This window comes from Bombina bombina, chromosome 2, assembly GCF_027579735.1.
Source record: "Bombina bombina isolate aBomBom1 chromosome 2, aBomBom1.pri, whole genome shotgun sequence".
Taxonomy (NCBI): domain Eukaryota; kingdom Metazoa; phylum Chordata; class Amphibia; order Anura; family Bombinatoridae; genus Bombina; species Bombina bombina.
In genome coordinates this window covers 351,763,180-351,788,939 of record NC_069500.1, presented here as the reverse complement: position 1 = coordinate 351,788,939, position 25,760 = coordinate 351,763,180, and the positions used below count along the sequence as shown (strand labels likewise).

Here is a 25,760-nt window from a genome sequence, read left to right as displayed (position 1 = left end):
ACTGTTTTGCAGAGTTTGTGCAGCTATTTTCTCTTAAAGGCACAGTACAGTTTTTGTTTAAAGTGTTATTTACTTTGATTAAAGTGTTTTCCAAGCTTGCTTGTTACATTACTAGCCTGTTTAACATGTCTGGCACCAAGGAAAATCCTTGTTCAATGTGTTTAGAAGCCATTGTGGAACCCCCTCTTAGAATGTGTCCCACTTGCACTGATATGTCTATAAATTATAAAGAGCATATTTTAGCACTTAAAAATATTGCAATAGATGATTCTCAGACAGAAGGAAATGAGGATTTAGCATCTAGCTCTCCCCAAGTGTCACAACCAGTAACGCCCGCACAAGTGACGCCAAGTACCTCTAGTGCGTTGAATTCATTTACTTTACAAGACATGGCCACAGTTATGAATAAAACCCTCACAGAGGTTTTCTCTAAACTGCCTGGTTTACAAGGAAAGCGTGACAGCTCTGGATTAAGAACAAATGCTGAGCTGTCTGATGCTTTAGTAGCCGTATCCGATATACCCTCACAATGTTCTGAAGTAGGGGTAAGGGATTTGTTATCTGAGGGAGAGATTTCTGATTCAGGAAAGACGCTCCCTCAGACAGATTCTGATATGACGGCCTTTAAATTTAAGCTTGAACACCTCCGCTTATTGCTCAAGGAGGTATTAGCTACTCTAGACGATTGTGACCCTATAGTGGTCCCAGAGAAATTGTGTAAAATGGACAGATACTTAGAGGTTCCTGTTTACACTGATGTTTTTCCAGTCCCTAAGAGGATTGTGACTATTGTTACTAAGGAGTGGGATAGACCAGGTATTCCGTTCGCTCCCCCTCCTGTTTTTAAGAAAATGTTTCCCATATCTGACACCATGCAGGACTCGTGGCAGACTGTTCCTAAGGTGGAGGGAGCTATTTCTACTCTTGCTAAGCGTACAACTATACCTATCGAAGACAGTTGTGCTTTCAAAGATCCTATGGATAAAAAATTAGAGGGTCTCCTAAAGAAAATTTTTGTTCATCAAGGTTTTCTTCTCCAACCTATTGCTTGAATTGTTCCTGTAACTACTGCAGCTGCCTTCTGGTTTGAGGCTCTAGAAGAGGCTCTCCAGGTGGAGACTCCATTAGAGGATATTATGGATAGAATTAAGGTCCTTAAGTTGGCTAATTCTTTCATTACAGATGCCGCTTTCCAAATGGCTAAATTAGCTGCAAAGAATTCAGGTTTTGCCATTTTAGCACACAGGGTGTTATGGCTTAAGTCCTGGTCTGCTGATGTGTCATCAAAATCTAAATTGTTGAACATCCCTTTAAAAGGAATGACCCTATTCGGGCCTGAACTGAAAGAGATTATTTCAGACATCACTGGAGGGAAAGGCCATGCCCTCCCTCACGATAAAACAAATAAAATGAGGACCACACAAAATAATTTTCGTTCCTTTCGGAACTTCAAGGGTGGTCCCGCTTCAGCTTCCCCTGCAGCAAAGCAAGAGCGGAATTCTGTCCAATCCAAATCAGTCTAGAGACCTAACCAGGCTTGGAACAAAGGTAAACAGGCCAAGAAGCCTGCTGCGGCCTCTAAGACAGCATGAATGGGTAGCCCCCGATCCGGGACCGGAACTAGTAGGGGGCAGACTCTCTCTCTTCGCTCAGGCTTGGGCAAGAGATGTTCACGATTCCTGGGCCTTAGGAATTGTGTCCCAAGGATATCTTCTGGATTTCAAAGACTCCCCCCCCCAAGGGGGAGATTTCACATTTCTCAATTGTCTGCAAACCAGACAAAGAGAGAGGCGTTCTTACGCTGTAGAGAAGACCTACATACCATGGGAGTGATCCGCCCAGTTCCAAGAGCGGAACAAGGGCTAGGTTTTTACTCCAACCTGTTTGTGGTTCCCAAAAAAGAGGGAACTTTCAGACCAATCTTGGATCTCAAAATTCTAAACAAATTCCTCAGAGTACCATCTTTCAAGATGGAGACTATTCGGACTATTCTTCCTCTGATCCAGGAGGGTCAATATATGACTACCGTGGATTTAAAGGATGCATATCTACACATCCCTATTCACAGAGATCATCATCAATTCCTCAGATTCGCCTTTCTGGACAGGCATTACCAGTTTGTGGCCCTTCCTTTCGGGTTGGCCACGGCACCATCGGACTCATGGTAGCGGCAATGGACATAGTTCCTTATGCCCGCCTACACCTCAGACCACTGCAACTATGCATGCTCAAACAGTGGAATGGGGATTATGCAGATTTATCTCCTCAACTGCATCTGGGCCAAGAGACCAGAGATTCTCTTCTCTGGTGGTTGTCTCAGGACCACCTGTCTCAGGGAATGTGTTTCCGCAGGCTCATAGTAACGACAGATGCCAGCCTACTAGGCTGGGGTGCAGTCTGGAAATCCCTGAAAGCACAGGGCTTATGGTCTCGGGAGGAAACTCTCCTCCCGATAAACATTCTAGAACTGAGAGCGATATTCAATGCGCTTCAGGCGTGGCCTCAGCTAGCTGCGGCCAAATTCATCAGATTTCAGTTGGACAACATCACGACTGTAGCCTATATCAATCATCAAGGAGGAACACGGAGTTCTCTAGCGATGATGGAGGTAACCAAAATAATCCGATGGGCGGAGGATCACTCTTGCCATCTCTCAGCAATCCATATCCCAGTGGTAGAGAACTGGGAAGCGGATTTCCTAAGTCGTCAGACTTTTCATCCGGGGGAGTGGGAGCTCCATCCGGAGGTATTTGCCCAGCTGACTCAGCTATGGGGCACACCAGAATTGGATCTGATGGCGTCCCGACAGAACGCCAAACTTCCTTGTTACGGGATCCCCAGGCGGTACTGATAGATGCTCTAGCAGTGCCCTGGTCCTTCAATCTGGCTTATGTATTTCCACCGTTTCCTCTCCTCCCACGTCTGGATACCAGAATCAAGCAGGAGAGAGCTTTGGTGATTCTGATAGCGCCTGCGTGGCCACGCAGGACTTGGTATGCAGACCTGGTGTCATCTGTTCCACTGTGGACTCTGCCAATGAGGCAGGACCTTCTAATCCAAGGTCCATTCAAGCATCCAAATCTAATTTCTCTGCGTCTGACTGCTTGGAGATTGAACGCCTGATTCTATCAAAGCGTGGTTTCTCTGAGTCGGTCATTGATACCCTGATTCAGGCTAGAAAGCCTGTCACCAGGACAATCTATCATAAGATTTGGCGCAAATATCTTTGTTGGTATGAATCCAAGGGTTACTCATGGAGTAAGATTAGGATTCCTAGAATTTTGTCATTTCTCCAAGAAGGATTGGAGTTCCTTAAAAGGACAAATATCTGCTTTGTCTATTCTTTTACACAAACGTCTGGCAGATGTCCCAGACGTTCAAACATTTAGTCAGGCCTTGGTCAGGATCAAGCCTGTATTTAAACCTGTTGCTCCACCATGGAGCCTGAACTTAGTTCTTAAAGTTCTTCAAGGTGTTCCGTTTGAACCTATGCATTCCATAGATATTAAGCTTTTATCTTGGAAAGTTTTGTTTTTAGTAGCTATCTCTTCGGCTCGAAGAGTTTCTGAGTTATCTGCTTTACAGTGCGACTCACCTTACCTGGTTTTCCATGCAGATAAGGTGGTTTTGCATACCAAACCTGGGTTTCTTCCTAAGGTTGTTTTAAATAGGAATATCAATCAGGAGATTGTTGTTCCTTCTCTGTGTCCTAATCCTTCATCAAAGAAGGAACGTCTGTTGCACAGTCTTGATGTGGTTCGTGCTTTAAAGTTCTACTTACAAGCAACTAAAGATTTTCGTCAATCATCTTCATTGTTTGTTGTTTATTCTGGTAAACGGAGAGGTCAAAAGGCTACGGCTACCTCTCTTTCCTTTTGGCTGAAAAGCATCATCCGTTTGGCTTATGAGACTGCTGGCCAGCAGCCTCCTGAAATAATTACTGCTCATTCTACTAGAGCAGTGGCTTCCACCTGGGCTTTTAAAAATGAGGCTTCTGTTGAACAGATTTGTAAGGCGGCGACTTGGTCTTCGCTTCATACTTTTTCCAAATTTTCCAAATTCGATACTTTTGCTTCTTCGAAGGCTATTTTTGGGAGAAAGGTTCTACAAGCAGTGGTGCCTTCCGTTTAGGGTACCTGTCTTGTCCCTCCCTTTATCAGTGTCCTAAAGCTTTGGTATTGGTATCCCACAAGTATGGATGAATCCGTGGACTCAATACATTTTACAAGAGAAAACAGAATTTATGCTTACCTGATAAATTTCTTTCTCTTGTGATGTATTGAGTCCACGGCCCGCCCTGTCTGTTTACAACAGGTAGTATATTTTTAATTTAAAACTTCAGTCACGACTGCACCCTATAGTTTCTCCTTTTTCTTCCTAGCCTTCGGTCGAATGACTGGGGGGCGGAGCTAAGGGAGGAGCTATATAGACAGCTCTGCTGTGGGTGCTCTCTTTGCCACTTCCTGTAGGGAAGGAGAATATCCCCACAAGTATGGATGAATCCGTGGACTCGATACATCACAAGAGAGAGAAATTTATCAGGTAAGCATAAATTCTGTTTTTTCAATTTTAGTTCTACTTCAATTTTAGGGCTACTTCTGAGAGTCTATAGATATGGAATATATTCAAATGGAAATCTTCTTTCTCCGATTTTCCTAAAAGATAAACAGAAAGGACAAGGGATCCTTGTCCGATGTATGGCGAAGTTTTAAACATAAGGACCTAGATTTAGAGTTCTGTGTTAGCCGTCAAAAGAAGCGTTAAGGGGTCCTAACGCTGCTTTTGGCCGCCCGCTGGTATTTAGAGTCAAGCAGAAAAGGGTCTACCGCTCACTTTCAAGCCGTGACTTTTCCATACCGCAGATCCCCTTACGCGTATCCTATCTTTTCAATGGGATCTTCCTAACGCCGGTATTTAGAGTCTTGGCTGAAGTGAGCGTTAGACCCTCTACCGACAAGACTCTAGCCGCAAAAAAAAGTCAGTAGTTAAGAGCTTTCTGGGCTAACGCCGGTTCATAATGCTCTTAACTACTGTGCTCTAAAGTACACTAACACCCATAAACTACCTATGTACCCCTAAACCGAGGTCCCCCCACATCGCCGCCACTATAATAAAATTTTTTAACCCCTAATCTTCCGACCGCACACCGCCGCCACCTACATTATCCCTATGAACCCCTAATCTGCTGCCCCTAACATTGCTGACACCTACATAATATTTATTAACCCCTAATCTGCCCCCCCCCCCAACGTCACCGCTACCTAACTACACTTATTAACCCCTAATCTGCCGACCGGACCTCGCCGCCACTATAATAAATGTATTAACCCCTAAACCGCTGCACTCCTGCCTCGCAAACCCTATAATAAATAGTATTAACCCCTAATCTGCCCTCCCTAACATCACCGCCACCTAACGTCAAGTATTAACCCCTAATCTGCCGACCGGACCTCGCCGCTACTCTAATAAATGTATTAACCCCTAAAGCTAAGTCTAACCCTAACACCCCCCTAAGTTAAATATAATTTTAATCTAACAAAATAAATTAAATATTATTAACTAAAGTATTCCTATTTAAAACTAAATACTTACTTGTAAAATAAATCCTAATATAGCTACAATATAACAAATAATTACATTGTAGCTATTTCTCTTGTTAAGTGTATCCAGTCCACGGATCATCCATTACTTGTGGGATATTCTCCTTCCCAACAGGAAGTTGCAAGAGGATCACCCACAGCAGAGCTGCTATATAGCTCCTCCCCTCACTGCCATATCCAGTCATTCTCTTGCAACTCTCAAAATAGATGGACGTAGTAAGAGGAGAGTGGTGTATTATAGTTAGTTTTTTAACTTCAATCAAAAGTTTGTTATTTTTAAATGGTACCGGAGTGTACTGTTTTATCTCAGGCAGCATTAGAAGAAGAATCTGCCTGTGATTTCTATGATCTTAGCAGAAGTAACTAAGATCCATTGCTGTTCTCACATATTCTGAGGAGTGAGGTAACTTCAGAGAGGGAATAGCGTGCAGGTTTTCCTGCAATAAGGTATGTGCAGTTAATATTTTTCTAGGGATGGAATTTGCTAGAAAATGCTTCTGATACCGGATTAATGTAAGTAAAGCCTTAAATGCAGTGATAGCGACTGGTATCAGGCTTATTAATAGAGATACATACTCTTATAAAAGTGTAATATAAAACGTTTGCTGGCATGTTTAATCGTTTTTATATATGTTTGGTGACAAAACTTATTGGGGCCTAGTTTTTTTCCACATGGCTGGTTTGATTTTTGCTTAGAAACAGTTCCTGAGGCTTTCCACTGTTGCAATATGAGTGGGAAGGGCCTATTTTAGTGCTTTTCTGTTCAGCTAAAAATACTGACAGAGACATTCAGCTTCTTCCTGCATGATCCAGGACATCTCTGAAGGGCTCAAAAGGCTTAAAAGTCGTGTTTGAGGAGGGTAACAATCACAGTAGACTGTGGCAGTTGTTGTGACTGTGTTTAAAAAAAAACGTTTTTGTCATTTTATTATTCTGTTTTTGTTATTAAGGGGTTAATCATCCATTTGCAAGTGGGTGCAATGCTCTGCTGACTTGTTACATACACTGTAAAAAATTTGTTAGTGTAACTGCCTTTTTTTACTGTTGTTTCAAATTTTGTCAAAATGTGTTTCTCTTAAAGGCACAGTAACGTTTTTTATATTGCTTGTTAACTTGCTTTAAAGTGTTTTCCAAGCTTGCTAGTCTCATTGCTAGTCTGTACAAACATGTCTGAAACAGAGGATACTTGTTCGTTATGTTTAAAAGCCATGGTGGAGCCCCATAGGAGAATGTGTACTAAATGTATTGATTTCACCTTAAACAGTAAAGATCAGTCTTTATCTATAAAAGAATTGTCACCAGAGGGGTCTGTCGAGGGGGAAGTTATGCCGACTAACTCTCCCCACGTGTCGGACCCTTCGCCTCCCGCTCAAGGGACGCACGCTAATATGGCGCCAAGTACATCAGGGACGCCCATAGCGATTACTTTGCAGGACATGGCTGCAATCATGAATAATACCCTGTCAGAAGTATTATCCAGATTGCCTGAATTGAGAGGCAAGCGCGATAGCTCTGGGGTTAGACGAGATACAGAGCGCGTAGATGCTGTAAGAGCCATGTCTGATACTGCGTCACAATATGCAGAACCTGAGGACGGAGAGCTTCAGTCTGTGGGTGACGTCTCTGAATCGGGGAGACCTGATTCAGAGATTTCTAATTTTAAATTTAAGCTTGAGAACCTCCGTGTATTGCTTGGGGAGGTATTAGCTGCTCTGAATGACTGTGACACAATTGCAGTGCCAGAGAAATTGTGTAGGCTGGATAAATAATATGCAGTGCCGGTGAGTACTGATGTTTTTCCAATACCTAAAAGGCTTACAGAAATTATTAGTAAGGAGTGGGATAGGCCCGGTGTGCCATTTTCCCCACCTCCTATATTTAGAAAAATGTTTCCAATAGATGCCACTACATGGGACTTATGGCAGACTGTCCCTAAGGTGGAGGGAGCAGTTGTGCTTTTTCAGATCCAATGGATAAAAAAATTAGAGGGTTACCTTAAGAAAATGTTTATTCAACAAGGTTTTATTTTACAGCCCCTTGCATGCATTGCGCCTGTCACTGCTGCGGCGGCATTCTGGTTTGAGGCCCTGGAAGAGGCCATCCATACAGCTCCATTGACTGAAATTGTTGACAAGCTTAGAACTCTTAAGCTAGCTAACTCATTTGTTTCTGATGCCATTGTTCATTTGACTAAACTAACGGCTAAGAATTCCGGATTCGCCATCCAGGAGCGTAGGGCGCTATGGCTCAAATCCTGGTCAGCTGATGTGACTTCAAAGTCTAAATTACTCAACATTCCTTTCAAGGGGCAGACCTTATTCGGGCCTGGTTTGAAAGAAATTATTGCTGACATTACTGGAGGTAAGGGTCATACCCTTCCTCAGGACAGGGCCAAATCAAAGGCCAAACAGTCTAATTTTCGTGCCTTTCGAAATTTCAAGGCAGGTGCAACATCAACTTCCTCTGCTTCAAAACAAGAGTGAACTTTTGCTCAATCCAAGCAGGCCTGGAAACCTAACCAGTCCTGGAACAAGGGCAAGCAGGTCAGAAAGCCTGCTGCTGCCTCTAAGACAGCATGAAGGAGCGGCCCCCTATCCGACAACAGATCTAGTAGGGGGCAGACTCTCTCTCTCTTCGCCCAGGCATGGGCAAGAGATGTTCAGGATCCCTGGGCGTTGGAGATCATATCTCAGGGATATCTTCTGGACTTCAAAGCTTCTCCTCCACAAGGGAGATTTCACCTTTCAAGATTATCTGCAAACCAGATAAAGAAAGAGGCATTCCTAAGCTGTGTTCAAGATCTCCTTGTAATGGGAGTGATCCATCCAGTTCCGCGGACGGAACAAGGACAGGGTTTTTATTCAAATCTGTTTGTGGTTCCCAAAAAAGAGGGAACCTTCAGACCAATTTTGGATTTAAAGATCCTAAACAAATTCCTCAGAGTTCCGTCATTCAAGATGGAAACTATTCGAACCATTTTACCCATGATCCAAGAGGGTCAGTACATGACCACAGTGGACTTAAAGGATGACTACCTTCACATTCCGATTCACAAGTATCATCATCAGTTCCTGAGGTTTGCCTTTCTAGACAGGCATTACCAATTTGTAGCTCTTCCATTCGGGTTGGCTACAGCCCCAAGAATTTTTACAAAGGTTCTGGCCTCACTTCTGGCGGTCCTAAGACCGCGAGGCATAGCGGTGGCTCCTTACCTGGACGATATCCTGATACAGGCGTCAAGCTTTCAAATTGCCAAATCTCATACAGAGATAGTTCTGGCATTCCTGAGGTCGCATGGGTGTAAAGTGAACGAAGAAAAGAGTTCTCTATCTCCTCTCACGAGGGTTTCCTTCCTAGGGACTCTAATAGATTCTGTAGAAATGAAAATTTACCTGACGGAGTCCAGGTTATCAAAACTTCTAAATGCTTGCCGTGTTCTTCACTCCATTCCGCGCCCCACGGTGGCTCAGTGCATGGAAGTAATCGGCTTAATGGTAGCGGCGATGGACATAGTGCCATTCGCGCGCCTGCATCTCAGACCGCTGCAATTATGCATGCTCGGTCAGTGGAATGGGGATTACACAGATTTGTCCCCTCTACTAAATCTGGATCAGGAAACCAGAGATTCTCTTCTCTGGTGGTTATCTCGGGCCCATCTGTCCAAGGGTATGACCTTTCGCAGACCAGATTAGACAATTGTAACAACAGATGCCAGCCTTCTAGGTTGGGGTGCAGTCTGGAACTCCCTGAAGGCTCAGGGTTCATGGACTCAGGAGGAGAAACTCCTCCCAATAAATATTCTGGAGTTAAGAGCAATATTCAATGCTCTTCTGGCTTGGCCTCAGCTAGCAACACTGAGGTTCATCAGATTTCAGTCGGACAACATCACGACTGTGGCTTACATCAACCATCAAGGGGGAGCCAGGAGTTCCCTAGCGATGTCAGAAGTCTCCAAGATAATTCGCTGGGCAGAGACTCACTCTTGCCACCTGTCAGCGATCCATATCCCAGGTGTAGAGAACTGGGAGGCGGATTTTCTAAGTCGTCAGACTTTTCATCCGGGAGAATGGGAACTCCATCCGGAGGTGTTTGCTCAATTGGTTCTCCGTTGGGGCAAACCAGAATTGGATCTCATTGCGTCTCGCCAGAACGCCAAGCTTTCTTGTTACGGATCCAGGTCCAGGGACCCAGAAGCAGCACTGATAGATGCTCTAGCAGCGCCTTGGTTCTTCAACCTGGCTTATGTGTTTCCACCGTTTCCTCTGCTCCCTCGTCTGATTGCCAAAATCAAACAGGAAAGAGCATCAGTGATATTGATAGCGCCTGCGTGGCCACGCAGGACCTGGTATGCAGACCTAGTGGACATGTCATCCTTTCCACCATGGACTCTGCCTCTGAGACAAGAACTTCTAATACAAGGTCCTTTCAATCATCCGAATCTACTTTCTCTGAGACTGACTGCATGGAGATTGAACGCTTGATCCTATCAAAGCGTGGCTTCTCAGAGTCAGTAATTGATACCTTAATACAGGCACGAAAGCCTGTCACCAGGAAAATTTACCACAAGATATGGCGTAAATATCTTCATTGGTGTGAATCCAAGAATTACTCATGGAGTAGGGTTAGGATTCCTAGGATATTGTCCTTCCTCCAAGAGGGTTTGGACAAAGGATTATCAGCTAGTTCTTTAAAGGGACAGATTTCTGCTCTGTCTATTCTTTTACACAAGCGTCTGGCAGAAGTTCCAGACGTTCAGGCATTTTGTCAGGCTTTAGTTAGAATTAAGCCTGTGTTTAAACCTGTTGCTCCTCCATGGAGCTTAAACTTGGTTCTTAAAGTTCTTCAAGGGGTTCCGTTTGAACCCCTTCATTCTATTGATATCAAACTTCTTTCATGGAAAGTTCTTTTTCTGATGGCTATTTCCTCGGCTCGAAGAGTCTCGGAGTTATCTGCCTTACATTGTGATTCTCCTTATCTGATCTTTCATTCAGATAAAGTTGTTCTGCGTACAAAACCTGGGTTTTTACCTAAGGTGGTTTCTAACAAGAATATCAATCAAGAGATTGTTGTTCCATCATTATGTCCTAATCCTTCTTCAAAGAAGGAACGTCTTTTGCGTAATCTAGATGTAGTCCGTGCCTTGAAGTTTTACTTACAGGCTACTAAAGATTTTCGCCAAACATCTAACCTGTTTGTTGTTTACTCTGGACAGAGGAGAGGTCAGAAGGCCTCGGCAACCTCTTTCTTTTTGGCTTCGGAGTATAATCCGTTTAGCCTATGAGACTGCTGGACAGCAGCCTCCTGAAAGGATTACAGCTCATTCTACTAGAGCTGTGGCTTCCACCTGGGCCTTTAAAAATGAGGCCTCTGTTGAACAGATTTGCAAGGCTGCAACCTGGTCTTCCCTTCATACTTTTTCCAAATTTTACAAATTTGATACTTTTGCTTCTTCGGAGGCTGTTTTTGGGAGAAAGGTTCTACAGGCAGTGGTTCCTTCCGTTTAAGTTCCTGCCTTGTCCCTCCCATCATCCGTGTACTTTAGCTTTGGTATTGGTATCCCACAAGTAATGGATGATCCGTGGACTGGATACACTTAACAAGAGAAAACATAATTTATGCTTACCTGATAAATGTATTTCTCTTGTAGTGTATCCAGTCCACGGCCCGCCCTGTCCTTTTCAGGCAGGTCTAAATTTTAATTAAACTACAGTCACCACTGCACCCTATGGTTTCTCCTTTCTCGGCTTGTTTCGGTCGAATGACTGGATATGGCAGTGAGGGGAGGAGCTATATAGCAGCTCTTCTGGGGGTGATCCTCTTGCAACTTCCTGTTGGGAAGGAGAATATCCCACAAGTAATGGATGATCCGTGGACTGGATACACTACAAGAGAAATAAATTTATCAGGTAAGCATAAATTATGTTTTTAGGATTTATATTTATTTTACAGGCAACTTTGTATTTTATTTTAACTAGGTACAATAGCTATTAAATCGTTATTAACTATTTAATAGCTACCTAGTTAAAATAAGTACAAAATTACCTGTAAAATAAATCCTAACCTAAGTTACAATTAAACCTAACACTACACTATCAATAAATTAATTAAATAAATTACCTACAATTACATACAATTAAATAAACTAAACTACAAAAAATAAAAAAAGATTACAAGAATATTACGCTAATTACACCTACTCTAAGCCCCCTAATAAAATAAAAAGCCCCCCAAAATAAAAAAGGTCCCTACCCTATTCTAAATTAAAAAGTTACCAGCCCTTAAAAGGGCTTTTTGCGGGGCATGCCCCTAAGTAATCAGCACTACCCCCTGAAGATCTCCCTACCTTGAGTCGTGTTCACCCAGCCGGACACCGATGGACCAAAAGAGGACATCCGGACCGGCAGACATCTTCATCCTAGCGGCATCTTCTATCTTCATCCATCCGACGAGGAGCGGCTCCATCTTCAAGACCTCTGGCGCGGAACATCCTTCTTCATCGACGACTAGACGACGAATGACGGTTCCTTTAAATGACGTCATCCAAGATGGCGTCCCTCGAATTCCGATTGGCTGATAGGATTCTATCAGCCAATCGGAATTAAGGTAGGAAAAATCTGATTGGCTGATTAAATCAGCCAATCAGATTCAAGTTCAATCCAATTGGCTCAGCCAATCAGATTGAGCTTGCATTCTATTGGCTGTTCTGATCAGATTTTTCATACCTTAATTCCGATTGGCTGATAGAATCCTATCAGCAAATTGGAATTCGAGGGACACCATCTTGGATGACTTCATTTAAAGGAACTGTCATTCGTCGTCGGTGAAGAAGGATGTTCCGCGCCGGAGGTCTTGAAGATGGAGCCGCTCCTCGTCGGATGGATGAAGATGTCTGCCAGTCCGGATGTCCTCTTCTGCCCGGATAGGATGAAGACTTCTGCCGCTCCAGATGTCCTCTTTTGGTCCATCGGTGCCCGGCTGGGTAAACACGACTCAAGGGAGGGAGATCTTCAGGGGGGTAGTGTTGGTTTATTTAAGGGGGGTTTGGGTTAGAGTAGGGGTATGTGGATGATGGGTTTTAGTGTTGGGGGGGTTGTATTTTATTTTTTACAGGCAAAAGAGCTGATTACTTAGGGGCATGCCCCGCAAAAAGCCATTTTAAGGGCTGGTAAAAGAGCTGGTTACGTTTTAATTTAGAATAGGGTAGGGACCTTTATTATTTTGGGGGGCTTTTTTATTTTATTAGGGGTAGGTGTAATTAGCGTAATATTCTTGTAATTTAGTGTTTGTTTTTTTTTTGTAATTTAGTTTAGTTTATTTAATTGTATGTAATTGTAGGTAATTTATTTAATTAATTTATTGATAGTGTAGTGTTAGGTTTAATTGTAGCTTAGGTTAGGATTTATTTTACAGGTAATTTTGTACTTATTTTAACTAGGTAGCTATTAAATAGTTAATAACTATTTAATAGTTATTGTACCTAGTTAAAATAAATACAAAGTTGCCTGTAAAATAAATATAAATCCTAAAATAGCTAAAATGAAATTATTCGTTATATTGTAGCTATATTAGGGTTTATTTTACAGGTAAGTATTTAGTTTTAAATAGGAATACTTTAGTTAATAATATTTAATTTATTTCGTTAGATTAAAATTATATTTAATTTAGGGTGGTGTTAGGGTTAGACTTAGCTTTAGGGGTTAATACATTTATTAGAGTAGCGGCGAGGTCCGGTCGGCAGATTAGGGGTTAATAATTGAAGTTAGGTGGCGGCGATGTTAGGGAGGGCAGATTAGGGGTTAATACTATTTATTATAGGGTTTGCGAGGCGGGAGTGCGGCGGTTTAGGGCTTAATAACTTTATTAGAGTAGCGGCGAGGTCCGGTTGGCAGATTAGGGGTTAATAAGTGTAGTTAGGTGTCGGCGACATTGGTATTGAGAGTTGAAGTGGCGGTACAGTCGACTCAACGCACCCTTTTTGGAGCCTAACGCAGCCCTTCAGACAACTCTAAATACCAGCGTTGTCTTAAGGGTGCATTAGGAAAAAAAGCTGCATTAGCTACGCGGGTCTTTACCGACAAAACTCTAAATCTAGGCGAAGGTATCTTTAGTTACTTACATCATAGCTTTGGTGTTGACGGGTAAGTGATGGTGTCCTGATAAAAAAAAAAAAAAAAAGATCCGTAGTTTGTCCGCAATTTGTTTGGAAGCGGCGAGGAAGAAAAAAGAAACCGGAATATTTCTGGTTTGAAGAAAAAAACAAGTCCACTGAAGATCCGTATAACGGAAAAAGGACGATAAGGAAAGTGGACGATAAGGTTTTATCAGGACACCACCACTTACCCGTCAACACCAAAGATACCATATGTTTAAAACTTCGCCATACATCTGACAAGGATCCCTTGTCCTTTCTGGTTATCTTTTAGGAAAATCGGAGAAAGAAGATTTCCATTTGAATATATTCCATATCTATAGACTCGCAGATTGATTTCAAAAGTAGCCCTGAAATTTAAAAAGGGTAATTTTATAACCGCTATTGCGGCAAATTGCAACAATTGTTTTAAAATTGTGTATATGCACATTCATGTATTGTAACATTTTATTTGTGTATATGTATTCAAGTATATTTTTTATGTGAATATGTTCAAGAGATTTTTTACCATTTTAAACTGAATAAGCACTGAGTATTTTGATACTACACTTTAATAAGATTGGCTGCATAACCATTTTTCCCTTTTAATTACTGAATCCCTGAATTAAGTGAGACACTTATTTATGTTAGCTGATGTATAGGATCAGTTTTATTATACAGCACATTTTTGGGCATTGACCCCTGTCTCATTTTCGGATAAACCCCATTTTTTTCCAGGACCCCAAAAATATAAAAAAGGGATTTTACAAAGACTGTATTTTTTAAGAACAAGCTCATTAAAGCCTAAGAAATATCCAATTTATTTGAAAAATTTTATTTGTATTTTCAGTTAATACCTGTGGGTGGCGCCACAGAATTTTTATATCTTATATCTAGAAATAGATTTAAGTTAAACTACCCCTCATTGCCTATAGGTATTAAAGGAGATATACCTATTTGTGTGTTTTCTATATAGGTTATACAGATTAGCGCTGATACACTACCCTTGTTTTTTGTAACGTGTTTGCTGGGAGTGCCAGGGCTGGAGCTGACAACGTGGAGCTTTGCGAAGTTGGAGCGGAGCGAGAGTGTCAAGTGCAGAGGAGAGGGTATTGTTATAGTGGGTTTATAGCAAGGTCAGGGCAGGATATCGTGGAAGCGTGGGGGATGCGTATTTGAATAAGGTTTGGGAGGGTCTACAGTGTGCAGATTTCTACAGGTGCGAGGGGGAGAAGTAGTTGTAGCCTGTATATTAAGTTTAAAGGTGAGCAGATGGTGGTCTGAGATGGGAAATTGGCGACAGGCAACATCAGAGAGAGAGCAGAGATAGGAGAATATCAGATCAATAGAGTGTCCATCACGGTGGGTAGGGAATAGGGTGGATTGTAAGAGAAGTTTGGAGGCAGCAGGGGCAGACTTTCATCCCTACTACTGACCATACACGCAGCCTTTTTGTATCTTTATTCACTCACAGAAACACAACCCCTACCACTCGCCAGTCACACTCCTTTCATATCTCCTTTCATACGTACCTTTTGCTAGGGGCAACTCAATCACTGGGCTAGTCAGGCGTAAGCCTCAACCAGGGCACTGTGCTGGTCAAGCGTAAGCCGCAACCAGGGCACTGGGCTGGTCAGGCGTAAGCCTCAACCAGGGCACTGGGCTGGTCAGGCGTAAGCCTCAACCAGGGCACTGGGCTGGTCAGGCGTAAGCCTCAACCAGGGCACTGGGCTGGTCAGGCGTAAGCCTCAAGCAGGGCACTGGGCTGGTCAGGCGTAAGCCTCAACCAGGGCACTGGGCTGGTCAGGCGTAAGCCTAAACCGGGGACATGTATCTGCATTTCAGAGCCTCCTGGGGTTGTGAAGGTTTGCAGCTAGTATGTTTCCATAGTATGATAAATACGGAAGCATTCTGGCATGCATAGCCCTGGTTTAGAGAGGCAGTCTGGACAGTAGTAACGGGTGTCTTTATGACGTCCATGCTGACTGCACACTCTACACCTTCTACAAGGGAAAGTTTTTTTGTTTTTTTTTCAGTAGCTGGTATATACGCAGCAAAGTGACGGCCATGCAACCTCGCATTCTCCTCACTTGGCCCAGTTACTGGAATATCCCCTGAGGAGAGAAGGCTTTTAATAACCGATTCCTGAAATTTCAGCAAACGTAGCCCTCTTACTTGAGTAGCCTGATACAGGACAAATGCATTAAGCATTGACAATTGTATCAAGTGGACTGCCAGTTTCTTGTACCATGTATATGCTTTACGAGAAGCAGAGTATGGTTCAAGCATATGGTCAGTCTTCTCTACCCCTCCCATATGCTGATTGTAATCCAGTACACACATGGGTTTCATAGTTGGCGTGTTCTGCCCCCTGACATAAACAGGTGATGTGCTCTCATCATGTATAGTTCTGAGAAGATGCACATCCTCTTGTCCATGAATTTCACAGCTAGCAGCTTATCAGAGCGCAAAGCCGAGGTCTCTCCTCTCTCTTTTGCTTTCTGAACATGTGAGTCGGAAAACCTTTGCGATTGGCAAGGATTGTGCCGCATGCAACAGTGCCCTTGCTATAAATAATGGCACACCAGTGTAGAAGTTATCCACATATACATGGTAACCTTTATTAAATATTGGGTGGAGTAAGTCCCACATTTTTTCACTGGCAGCAAGGGAGGAGGGTCAGCCAGGGGGTGCTAGAACAGAATCCTTGCCAGTGTATACCCTAAAATGATCGGTTTATCCACTAGAGCTCTCGCACAGCTTAAACAGCTTGATCCCATAGCGAGCTCTCTTAGAAGGAATGTATTGTTTAAAAACAATATGTCCCTTATATAAGATTAAGGATTCAATGACCGATATGTTCTGGCCTAGAGTATAGCACTCTTGAAATCTTGCCAATAAATGGTCAAGAACAGGCCTTATTTTAAATAATCAGTCATGTTCTGGGTTGTCCCGTGGCAGAGCATTTGCATTATTATTATAATGCAAAAACTTGAGCAGTAACATATATCTGTCCCTGCTCATTGTAGCAGGGAAGATAGGGGTCATCCGAGTAGACTGCTTTGACCAATATGAGGCCATGCTTGGCTTTTGCACAATCCCCATTAGCAGAGTGAGGCCCCAGAATTTCCTCTTCTCTTGCAAATTGGTCGCAGTCCATCGATGTGCTCTGGCATGGCGGCTTCCATAAAAATGGAACATTTGGCGATAAATGGTTAGTGTGAGGATGTCTTTATAATTTACATGGTACCATGTACTCATTAGAAAGTGTCTCACCACATACAATACATTGTGACTCATGTACACAAACCATTAATCATTTATGATTCTAGTTCAGTCTCACACACCCCACAACCAAGCGCAGTTTAACCTGAACAGCTGCATACTTGATGATCTAATCAATTGGTCCCAGTTTAGTTGAGCATTTGCTGCAAAATAAACTATTGTACATAAATATTAGTATAAATAGGCACATAATTGTATAAATAGGCAAAAGTAGGCTGCAAAAATATGTTTTACTTTCAAAATTTGAAGACACATATCTCGCCCTCTCGCAGCACACCTTTTGAGAAACACTGTCTTATAAAATCTATTCTCAGATTAACATTATTTGAAATTTACTTAAAAGGATAGAAAGGTCAAAAACTGAAATGTGCACGGGTGCATTTCCATTCTAAACAGAAGCATTTTTGCAATACACTTCCATTAGATAAAATTTAGTGAGGGCCTGTGCACCAGTATTGACGCTCAGAGAGTTGTTGGTGGTATGTGTTGTGCCTGTGAAGACGTAATTTGTATCATATAAGCCGCTGCTGACTCTTTGAGAAGGTGTAGTGTTTGAATACTGGTGCAGAGGCCCTCACAGAATACGTGCATGAAGAAAAGGGAACATGTATGTACCTTTAAAGGTAATTTACTTGATATTTATGTGGCTTGTGTTCTGTTGTTTAGTTCTGTTTTCCCTTTTAGATCCAAGAAGTTAATGCACAGATCAATGAGCTGATTGAAAAACGAATGAGAAGTGATCCAGTTGATGATAAAATGTCTCTTTTCAGACAGCAGGTATGTTTTTTTCCCTTAAGAGCCGAGTTTGAAAATGTTATAGTTTATTTTTTATTTTTTTTCCATCATTACAAAGAATCATTGCTGAAATGGAAATTTCTTTCCTAAGATATGGAGAGTCCACAACGTCATTCAATTACTAGTGGGAATATCACTCCTGGCCAGCAGGAGGAGGCAAAGAGCACCACAGCAAAGCTGTTAAGTGTCACTCCCCTACCCATAATCCCCAGTCATTCTCTTTGCCTCTGTAAATGGAGGAGGTGAAGTTTGGTGTTTGAAGAAATGAATTCCTTTTTCGGGTAATTTTCCCTGCAAGCAAGGATTTGGGTTTAGCTGATTCCATATCAATCTCTTCAGTAGAGTAGTGGTGGCTTTTAAGCAGTTAGGAAGTTGTGAGGTAGTCCTTGCTTTGTTTACTAACACATAGCTGCCCCTGGTACAGAAAGCCAGAGTTGGTTACTCTGTTCTTTCTTTTTCTACAGGTTTCTGTAAGGAGTATGTGTCCTTTCACGCCTTGTGAGCTGTCTTCCTGCCGGACAGCTACACTGCAAGTAAGTGCTTTTGTCTTCTAGGTCTTGGAGACTTGCACTTCTGAAGAATATGTCATATGCAGTAGATGGTAGGGGTGTCAAAAATAATCGCCATTGCGATGCATCGCGATGCAGCCATTAACGATGCTGCATCGATGCAGTGCAAGATCAGAATCGATTCAGGGTCAGTGACTTCATCGCACAATGTCACGTGACCCCACCTCTCCCACTGACTGATGTGAGGGCTTAAAGTAATGGCAGACAGAGTAAATATTGATTGATTCTCTGTTTTGGAACATCAGCACGCTCAGTGCAGTTGTCTGACAAGCGGACAGCAGCCTCGTGTAACACAGTGAATATTTCCTTGTATTATCGCTTCCCTGTTTACTCACTGTTGCGGTCTCTGCTGCATGTTTCCTCTTTGTCAGACCCCTAGCCCAGCACCAAACGAACATTTGAGTGTTGATATTAGATATAGACAAAGTCAAGTGTTAAAAAAGTATCTAATAGCAACACTCAAATGCTCAATTGGTGCTAGGGTTAGAGGTCTGCCAAAGAGGAAACATGCAGCAGAGACCGCAACAGTTAACAGGGAAGCGATAATACAAGGAAATAGTCACTGTGTTACACGAGGCTGCTGTCAGTTGGTCAGACTGCTTCTGCCCTGTCAGATCTCTCCTAGTCTTGAAGCAGGCGACACAGCAGGAGGGCTTAATCACATTCACCCGGCCAGCACCGTTACCTCTAGGACAACTTATTGAAGCCGTTCAGTAAGTGGTTGGTGCAGCTGTTAATAAAGGTTCCGGTAAGAGGAAATGACATAGCATTCCTTCCCAGCTGCAGATCATCACAGAGCCGTAATAAACATGTTTAGAGTGCCTACATGATTGATTAGGTGACCCTTTATGTCAGTTAAGAGCCCTAATCATTAACGGTGACACTGCACTGCTCACACATACCATACATTCCTTTCAAAGCTCTCCAATACCCATAATACTAGTCTCATATGAGCTTAGGGAGCAAAATAACAGCCCATCTATGATCTAAGTGTAATATGTGGCAGGGAATTGTATTGTATTATAGTTGTGCTTTGTATGTGTATATAAATAAATGTATATGTTACATATAAACCTTTAGCCTTTTAAAAGCATATCTATTACCTTAAATCTGAATCCATTATTTTTATTAAAAAAAAAAAAATCTATATCACACATATTCTATGTTAGTTATGTATTTGGGACCTGCTCTGCTAAAAGTCAATCATTTATACACCTTGGTTCATAAACTGTGCATTATTCCCTGACAAAAGAGGCAAGTCCAGAATTATTATTTAACATGCCAGGACCATAATACCTTATATCCTAGAAACATCCCCTTAGCAATCCCCTTTTTTTTTTAAAGCAGATAAAATAAAAAAAGGAGTTCTGACTGCTTGAATTTGTTAATGAAAATCATGGGCAGTAATCGTGATGCATCGCGATGCATCGTAGAATCGAATCGTATTGAATCGTTACGATGATAATCGTAATCGAATCGTGAGACAGGTGAAGATGCGCAGCTCTAGTAGATGGGGACATTTTTAAAATCCTTTATACAGGATTCTCTTTGGCAGTGGGCAGGCACATTATGTATGTTGAGACTAGGGGTTAATCTTCCCTTTATTGGGACGTTTTTCCTCTTTGGGCTAATTTTGTTGAAATACTTTATTAGTGTGTGTGGGGCTTATGTTTTATACAGGGATTTATGTATAACCTTAAAATTTGTCAGTTGGTTTTCTTTGCTTGCTTAGCTAGAACAGGCCAACTGACAGACTGCTTGAACGTTTGTGTAAATTTAGCTCCGGTGTTGTCGGCAGAGGGAAGCGCGCGCCTTTTACTTGCTGCGTAGTTTCCTCTCTCTGTCGGTCATGTGACTTCTCTCTGCTGTCTGATATTTACGGAGAGGAGCGGCGTCATTGAATTTCAGTTTCTTCAGTGTTTATCTACTATACAATTGTGTTAGAGACTTCTGGCAGCCAAATTGTGTATAAGTGCTACGGTAAGGCTCCTCAGCCTGTCTGAGGTTTAGGGGGCCTGATTGGTTTATTATTTTAAAGAATTTTTGCATAATGTTGAACGACTGTGGTATTAAAAATTCTTAAAGTGACAGTGTATTTAAAAAAAATTCTACAATTTGGGGAATTTTTTATTTAGTATTATGGACATGGAAGACTCTGTGTCTTTTGACAAATGCTTATTTCTAAAATTGTGCAATTCTGTGCCGCATGCTTAGCTAGAACACTTTAATTTAATTTTTTCCCCGTATTCACGTATTTAAAAAGACGTTTCCTGTTGCTAACTCCATTAAAGATTCTTGGCGCACAGTGCCTAAAGTAGAAGGGGCTATTTCTACTCTGGCTAAGAGAACTTCGATCCTTATAGAGGATAGCTGCTCCTTTAAGGATCCCATGGACAAAAAGCTGGAAGCTTATTTGAAGATGTATGTTTATCAAGGTCTTCAATGGCAACCTGTAGTTTGTATTGCCACAGTAGCAAGTGCGGCATCTTATTGGTGCGAAGGCTTGTCTGAATCAATTTTAGTAGAGGCTCCATTGGAGGAGATACAAGATAGGATTAAGGCTCTCAAACTAGCCATTTCCTTTATTTCTGATGCTAACATCCAAGTTATTAGACTGGGAGCCAAGATGTCTGGCTTCACTGTCCTAGCCCGCAGGGAATTGTGGCTAAAATCTTGGTCAGCTGATGTTACCTCTAAGTCCAGGCTTCTGGTGCTCCCTTACAATGATAGGATCTTGTTCAAACCTAGTCTGGCAGAAATAATTTCTGATATTACGGGTGGAAAAGGGTCTTTTCTACCACAAGATAAGAAGAACAGACTCAAAGGATGTCAAACTAATATTCGTTCCTTTCGTAACTTCAATGGTCAAAAGTCTTCCTCGCCCTCTTCCAAGCAAGAACCGTCCAAAGTCTTCTTTGAAGCCCATTCAATCTTGAAATTAAGGGGAAGCAATCAAAGAAACCCTCAGCTGAGTCTAAGTTAGCATGAAGGGTTGGCCCCCGGTCCGGGATCTGATCAAGTGGGTGGCAGACTTTCCCTGTTTGCTCAAGCGTGGAGATGAGATGTCCCAGATCCTTGGGCTGTGGACATAGTATCTCAGGGTTACAAAACAGAATTCAAAACTTTTCCTCCCAGGGGCATATTCCACCTCTCAAGATTATCTGCAGACCAGGTAAAAAGAGAGGCATTCTTTAACTGCGTTCAGGACCTTTGTTCCAGTTCCAGTAAGGGAACAAGGTCTAGGATTCTATTCAAATCTGTTCGTGGTGCCAAAAAAAGAGGTAACTTTTCGACCTATTTTAGACCTAATGTGCCTCTACAAGTTTCTCAGGGTACCATCCTTCAAAATGAAAACCATTCATTCCATTCTTCCTTTGGTCTAAGAGGGTCAGTTCATGACGACCATAGACCAGAAGGATCTTCATGTTCCCATCCACAGGGATCATCACAAATTCCTGAGTTTCGCCTTTGTAGACAAACACTTTCAGTTTGGCCTTGCCACAGCTCCCAGAATTTTCTCAAAGGTTCTGGGGGCTCTCTTGGCAGTGATCAGGTCTCGGGGAATTGCAGTGGCACCCTGCCTGGACAACATATTGGTTCAGGTGCCATCTTATACAGAGATCTTGTTGTCTTTTCTACGTTCCCACAGTTGTTAAGTGAATCTTGAAAAGAGCTACCTTGTTCCAGCTACAAGGGTGGTTTTCTTAGGGACCATAATAGATTCCTTATCTATGAAATTTTTTCTGACGGTCATAAAATCCAGAATTCTCTCCTCTTTCCTCTCTCTACAGTTTACTGTTCGGCCATCAGTGGCTCAATGTATGGAGGTAATTGGTCTGATGGTTGCTTCTATGGACATCATTCCCTTTGCTTGATTCCATTTGAGAGCTCTGCAATTATGCATGCTCAGACAGTGGAACGGAGACCATTCGGATCTGTCTCAGAGGATAGATCTGGACCAGTCGACAACAGACTCTCTCCTGTGGTGGCTTTCTCAGGACCATCTGTCTCAGGGCACATGCTTCCAGAGACCTTCCTGGGTGGTTGTGACCACAGACGCCAGCCTGCTAGGCTGGGGAGCAGTCTGGGGCTCGTTATATGCGCAGGGACTATGGACTCGAGAGGCGTCTGCTCTCCCCATAAACATCTTGGAATGGAGAGCAATTTACAATGCTCTGATGGATTGGTATCAATTGTCCTTAGCCCGGTTTATCAGGTTTCAGTCGGACAACATCACCTCAGTGGCTTACATCAACCACTAGGGAGGAACTCGGAGCTCCTTAGCCATGAAGGAGGTGGCACGGATTATTCAGTTTGCGGAAGCTCACAATTGTTGTCTGTCTGTCATCCACATTCCTGGAGTGGACAACTGGGAAGTGGATTTCCTGAGCAGACAAACATTTCATCCCGGGGAGTTGGCTCTCCATCCGGAGGTGTTCTACAGGTTAACCCTCAAATGGGGGGTGCCGGAGTTGGATCTGATGGAGTCTTGGCAGAACGCCAAGCTTCAAAGGTTCGGCTCAAGGTCAAGAGATCCTCAGGCCGCTCTGATAGATGATCTGGCGGTTCCTTGGGATTTCAGTCTAGCATACCTGTTTCTTCCGTTTGCTCCTCTCATGAGTTATTGCTCATATCAAACAGTAGAGAGCATTGGTAATTCTAATAGCTCCTATATGGCCTCGCAGGATCTGGTATGCAGACCTAGTGAAGATGTCATCTTGGCCACCTTGGAGGTTGCCTCTGAGGAAGGACCTTCTAACTCAGGGTCCATTCCTCCATCCAAATCTCGTTTCTCTGAAGCTGACTGCTTGGAGATTAAATGCTTAGTTCTGTCTAAGTGTGGATTTTCTGAGTTGGTCATTAAGAACATGATCCAGGCTTGGCAAGCCTGTTACTCGAGAAATTTACAATAAGGTATGGCGTAAATACCTTTATTGGTGTGAATCTAAGGGCTACTCTAGGGTCAGGATTCCTAGAATTTAGTCTTTTCTCCAGGAGGGTCTGCAGAAAGGGTTGTCAGTCAGTTCTCTTAAAGGTCTGGCGGATGTGCCAGATGTTCAATCTTTTTGTCAAGCCCTGATCAGAATCAGGCCTGTGTTTAAACCTTGCTCCTCCTTGGATCCTTAATCTTATTCTTAAAGTTTTGCAGCAGGCTCTTTCATGCGGATAGGGCTGTTCTTTGTACTAAATTGGGGTTTCTTCCTAAAGTGGTTTCAGATAGAAATATTAATCAGGAAATTGTTGATCCTTCTCTCTGTCCCAATCCTTCTTCTCATAAAGAACGTCTGTTGCACATCTTGGATGTTGTGCGTGCTGTAAAATTCTACCTACAGACGACTAAGGATTTTCGCCAGTCTTCTGCCCTGTTTGTTTGTTTCTCAGGAAAGCGTAAGGGTCAAAAGGCTACTGCTACTTCTCTTTCCCTCTTGTTGAGAAGTGTAATTCGTTTTGCTTATCAGACTGCTGGACAGCAGCCTCCTAAGAGAATTACAGCTCATTCCACTAGGGCTGTCTCCTCTTCTTGGGCTTTCAAAAATGAGGCTTCTGTGGAACAGATTTGCTAGGCTTCAACTTGATCCTCTCTGCATACTTTTTCCAAATTTTTATATTTTTGCCTCGGCTGAGGCCTCTTTTGAGAGAAAAGTTTTTCAAGCAGTGGTACCTTCTGTTTAGGTCTGCCTGTCTTGTTCTCCCTCTCTGTTCATTCTGTGTCCTCTTGCTTGGCTATTGGTTCCCACTAGTAATTGAATGACGTTGTGGACTCTCCATATCCGGAAAGAAAGAAATTGATCAGGTAAGCATACATTTTGTTATTTTCTCTGCATTGAAAGTGACATTCTGATATATTTTTTTCCTAACTAAGCATAGCTTATTATGTGTTTTAACCCTGGCAATGCTTACTGGTCCCAAGCAGGATTTTACTTATGTGTTTAACCTCTTTTCAGAGGTTTCATGCATGGTTAGCTATAGTCATTAATTACAAAAATGACATGGAATGTCCCTTTAATTCTAAAGTTTTTTTAAACATCACTTCTGCCTTTGATACAGGCTGCCATCATTGCACGAAAGAAGGAAACAAAAGCAGAAGAATTACAAGAAGCAAAAGAAGAGATTGCCAACGTGGAAAAAGAAATAGCTCAAAAATCTAACCAAGCCCGAGATATTGATGGCTCTGAGGTTTTAAGAGGAGATGAGGTAAAGACACCAAAGAAAACTATCAGATTTGCTATTACTTGTTATTTCTGCATTTATTTATTCTTTAATACATCTTCCCTTGTACAACAATGCATGACTTTGGCGGTGATGTGGTTCTGGTGGTTTCTAGCATTCTGTACTGTACCTTTTTAATAGTCACCACAGTGTATCTGCAAATGACTGCATTCTGCTGTGTTTCCTGTACCTTTTAAGGCTGTGACACACTGCAAGCGGTGCGGTGCGCAGCGTGTAGATGCGGCTTGCGTGCCCAGTGTGTCCTGCCTTTTCATCTCTGAGCACTCTGCTGTGTCAGGTCGCGTAGCTGAGCACTCGGAGATGAAATATTTGAACTTCAGAAGCGATGCAACGTGGTACGAAGCAGCTTCTTCGCCTCACTCCGCATCGCTTGCATTGTGTCACAGCCTTTAATTTATGTGGTCATTGTTAATTTCCTTTTCTTTCTAATGACATGGTGAGTCCACGGATCATCATCAATTACTGTTGGGAATATCACTCCTGGCCAGCAGGAGGAGGAGGCAAAGAGCTCCACAGCAAAGCTATTAAATATCACTCCCCTACCCACAATCCCCAGTCATTCTCTTTGCCTGTAGTGCAAGGAGGAGGTGAAGTTTAGGTGTCTGATGAGAAATTTTCTTCAATCAAGATTTTATTATATTTTAGCAGAGTAAGCTTACTCTGTTCTTTGGGGTCTAGCCTAGTCCACATCAGTCTCTTCAGTAGGGCAGTGGTGGCTTTTGAGCACTTGAGAACTTGTGAGGTACAATACTCACTGCGTTTTCTCAAGAATCTGCTACCCTAACTAGAAAACCTGAGTAGGTTTACTCAGTTTTTCTCTCTTCACAGGTCCATGTGAGGTGCTGCACTCTCTCAAACCAGGTGAGCTGTCCTGCTGCCGGACAGCACTTTCAGGTAAGTGCCATTTTCATTTTCTTTTGCAAGGAGATTGCTGGCACTTGTTACAGCTAAAAGCTGTCTTATTTAATATGGGACTTTATTAGACCTAAATGTTTGGGGTTTCTTTTAGGCAGTTTGGGCATTGAGACTGTGAGGTGATTTATGGTGGCTCAGTGTCTTATAGTAGTTTTTATACTTTAACTTTTGGTCATAGAGATTACTGTTGTAAGCCGTTTTTTCCGACAGTTAGGGCTCTGTAACCGCTCTTTATCT

At 42.6% G+C, this 25,760-nt stretch overlaps 1 protein-coding gene across 1 annotated transcript in view; it reads left to right on the top strand.

Annotated features, from left to right (window-relative positions):
* IFT81 (intraflagellar transport 81) overlaps positions 1-25,760 on the top strand; it is a 302,650-nt gene that overhangs the window by 13,525 nt on the left and 263,365 nt on the right. Inside the window, exons 4-5 of the mRNA XM_053701734.1 lie at positions 17,698-17,790; positions 24,426-24,572. Of these exons, the coding sequence (XP_053557709.1) occupies positions 17,698-17,790; positions 24,426-24,572 (240 nt within the window). The remainder of the gene's footprint in view (positions 1-17,697; positions 17,791-24,425; positions 24,573-25,760) is intronic.